This window comes from Lagopus leucura, unplaced genomic scaffold (genome assembly GCF_019238085.1).
Source record: "Lagopus leucura isolate 7727_CA_CO unplaced genomic scaffold, USGS_WTPT01 35435-0_obj-0_obj, whole genome shotgun sequence".
In the NCBI taxonomy this organism is placed as follows: Eukaryota; Metazoa; Chordata; class Aves; order Galliformes; family Phasianidae; genus Lagopus; species Lagopus leucura.
This window is the reverse complement of record NW_024962778.1, coordinates 1-3,026: the sequence shown is the minus strand read 5'-3', so window position 1 is coordinate 3,026 and position 3,026 is coordinate 1. Positions and strand designations below refer to the sequence as shown.

Below are 3,026 nucleotides of genomic sequence, written 5' to 3'. Positions count from 1 at the left end.
CTGAAGTCTTCCTTAAAAGAGGACCGCAAAGGATAGGAAGCATTTATAAGAAGGCTGTCTACACTCAGTACACTGATGTTTTATATGATGTGATAGTTGAGAAACCTTCCTGGCTGGGTTTTTTAGGCCCTATCATTAAAGGAGAAGTTGGTGATTCCATTGTTGTTCACTTGAAAAACTTTGCTTCCAGAAACTACACACTGCATCCACATGGTGTAAAATATACAAAGGAAAACGAAGGTAGGCTTGAGTCCATTTTGTGTCAGAATTTAACAAAAGCTTTGTCATCAAAGATACAACTGCCTAAGCGAATTATCTTCTGAAACAAGACACACTCAGTTTAAAATAGGAGCTGATTAAGAACTTCTGGTATTTGTTCAAGAGTGAAATACTGAGCCAAAAGTGGGGTTCGTGTAGAAGGCAATTTTAGATCAACGTTCCATCTGAAATAAGGGTAATGTAGGGATGTCTGAAGGAAAAAAAAATGATGCTGTTGTAAAGAAAATACAGTTTGTATAACTCTTAACGGTATTAAGAATTCTGAATTATACACAAGATATAAGATACACAAGTTCCTTAAAACAGGCAAATGCCTTCAGCTTAGATAAATTAGCCATCACGCTTTCAGATGTACTGTAACAATGCTACTGGTATTAGTGAAGACAATAGTTGTTGGCAATAGGGGAGACTTTCAAGCTGTGAAACACTGCTGCAGTTTCACTGAAATTAGTGGAGTCCTTGCATATTGACAGGCAGAAGAGTCGCCTTCTCTTCTGGACAATCTATGGAGTGTTTTTGTAGCATCTTTTATGCATACAGCAACCCATGAATGTGCCATCTGTCAGAAAGAGCAGCGTGTCCCTCCTGAGGAAATACTGTGATTCCAGTTTCCTCCTTGAAAACCACTGAATGTAGTATGATGACATCTAAACCTGAGGCTGTAGCCTGACAATTCACTCTGCCAGATGCACCTCACTGGGTAGTTTTCCATACTATTATCTGCAAGAAAGACTGCACTGGAATATAGCCACTGAAAGTTTTATTAAGATGCCTTAAAAACTGTGTGAATTATTGAGTAGATACTGTCAAAAGTAGTCTTTGAAAATTTTTCAGTGGGGAAAAAAATTGTGAAATATTAGTTTAACATCTAATATTTTTAAAGGCTTTTCATTACATCAAATATGTGACTTGGTATTGATGCACTATTGGAGCAGAACAGCATGTTGTATGGTAATATATAGAACAATGTTTGCAATTTTACCACTGTTGCTCTTATTTGAGGCACACCTGTGTTCCTTGGAGAGGAATGCAATGTTTTAGAATAGATTCCAAGATCAATATTTAACAAATGTTTTACAAATATTTTAGCTGTTGTCTCTTTAGCAGAAGTACACTGTGCCCTCTTAATAAAGAACTCAATTTAAAGTTATTTGTCAAAGCACACCTGCAGAACTCAAAGTCGAGTAAAGGAATTCTAGCAGAAGGGAGAGCTCTATCCATCTGAATTAAAATTTGTTTTACCTCTATTTGAGTATTCAATCCCTGTTATTGCAGCATGTAGTCAACTTGAAAGCACTGTTCTGACACCGTATTGTGAAATGCGTTATGTTAAACATGTTAATGTTGGCCGTGTGCCATTCCTCAGGTGCTTTTTATCCAGACTATACCAAAGGTTTTGAAAAAAGAGATGATGCTGTGAAGCCTGGAGGCCAGTACACTTATACGTGGGATGTGACAGAAGATCAAGGTCCTGCTGAAGGAGATGCAGACTGCATTACCAGGGTTTACCACTCTCACATAGATGCTCCAAGAGATGTTGCCTCAGGGCTTGTTGGGCCTTTAATCATTTGCAGGAAAGGTAAAACGTGGATTAACTACTACATATGCAAGTTGATTGATAATGGCACTTGATAAATATAAATGAACTAATTTTCTGGAAGAGGAAATCAAGAGTTCATTTTGAAATAGTGGATTTTGTCTTGTCAGTTATCTGCCATGTAATAATAGGATGGGATTTGATTTTTGTGTGCTAGGTAAATGAGTGAAATGTGTTCATGCTAGTAATGCAAAAGTGTGACATTGATATGTAGAACAAATGTTTTAGATTATCATCACATACAATATTTATTCTTAGCAAAGTTATTTTACAGCGTCTGTTAAAACCAACCTTTGTTTTCCCAATATGGCTGTAAGTTTATACATACAGTCACACTCAAGATAAACAACAAAATGTCAAGTAAACAGCCATCATCCTTACCGATACTGTGCTTAAAACTGAACAGATATTGCCAGTTGCTGGAGAATATGCTACTTTCTTTTTCAGGTGCAATGAATAAGGACGACGATCAATATGTTGATGCTGAGTTTATCCTTAAGTTCTCTGTGATGGATGAAAATCTCAGTTGGTATCTAGAGGACAATATCAGGACGTACTGTTCTGAGCCTTCCAAAGTTGACAAAGATGATGAGGACTTCCAGGAAAGCAATAAAATGCACTGTGAGAGAACTTACTATTAATGTTACTTGCCATTGATGTAAAGAGGTTTTGGTTGTTTTGTGGGTTGTCTCTTTTAAGGATTTTTTTTTTAAAAAACAGAACTTTTTCTTGGAGAATTAAACTCCTTTTAAAATTAAAAAAAGGAAGGGAAAAAAAAAAAAAAAAAAAGTTATGACCAGTATTGTACAATTAATGCTTTGGAATTGAGAAAGAAGATTCCTAGGGACCAAAACTTTTTTTTGGCAATAAAATTTCCTCAACACCGTAGACAGTTTTGTAACTTAGTTTTGCTTCTACGTCATAAACTATACTATATAATATTGCAGTTTAGAAAAAGTGATTTTACTGTTAGTGTCAACAAAAAGTACTTTTGGCTCATTCTTGGTTTCCAGAATCACAGCAGGAGCTGCAGGTAGATGTGAAGATAAAGTTTGTGTCTGATGTTGGTTAATGTTCAAAGGTCCAGTGTTTTGTTCTGAGACTCTCTTTATTCTGGAAAATAGAGTAATGGTTGTATGTCACTCACCTT

At 36.0% G+C, this 3,026-nt stretch overlaps 1 protein-coding gene across 1 annotated transcript; it reads left to right on the top strand.

Moving 5' to 3' along the window:
• Positions 1-5: 5 nt before the first annotated feature.
• Positions 6-2,586, top strand: LOC122190823 (ceruloplasmin-like; the record flags this gene model as incomplete). The annotated part of the gene is made up of 3 exons (XM_042890928.1): positions 6-240; positions 1,646-1,858; positions 2,324-2,586. Coding segments are annotated over 3 exons (642 nt in total), but the record flags the coding sequence as incomplete, so codon positions are not given.
• Positions 2,587-3,026: the final 440 nt, after the last annotated feature.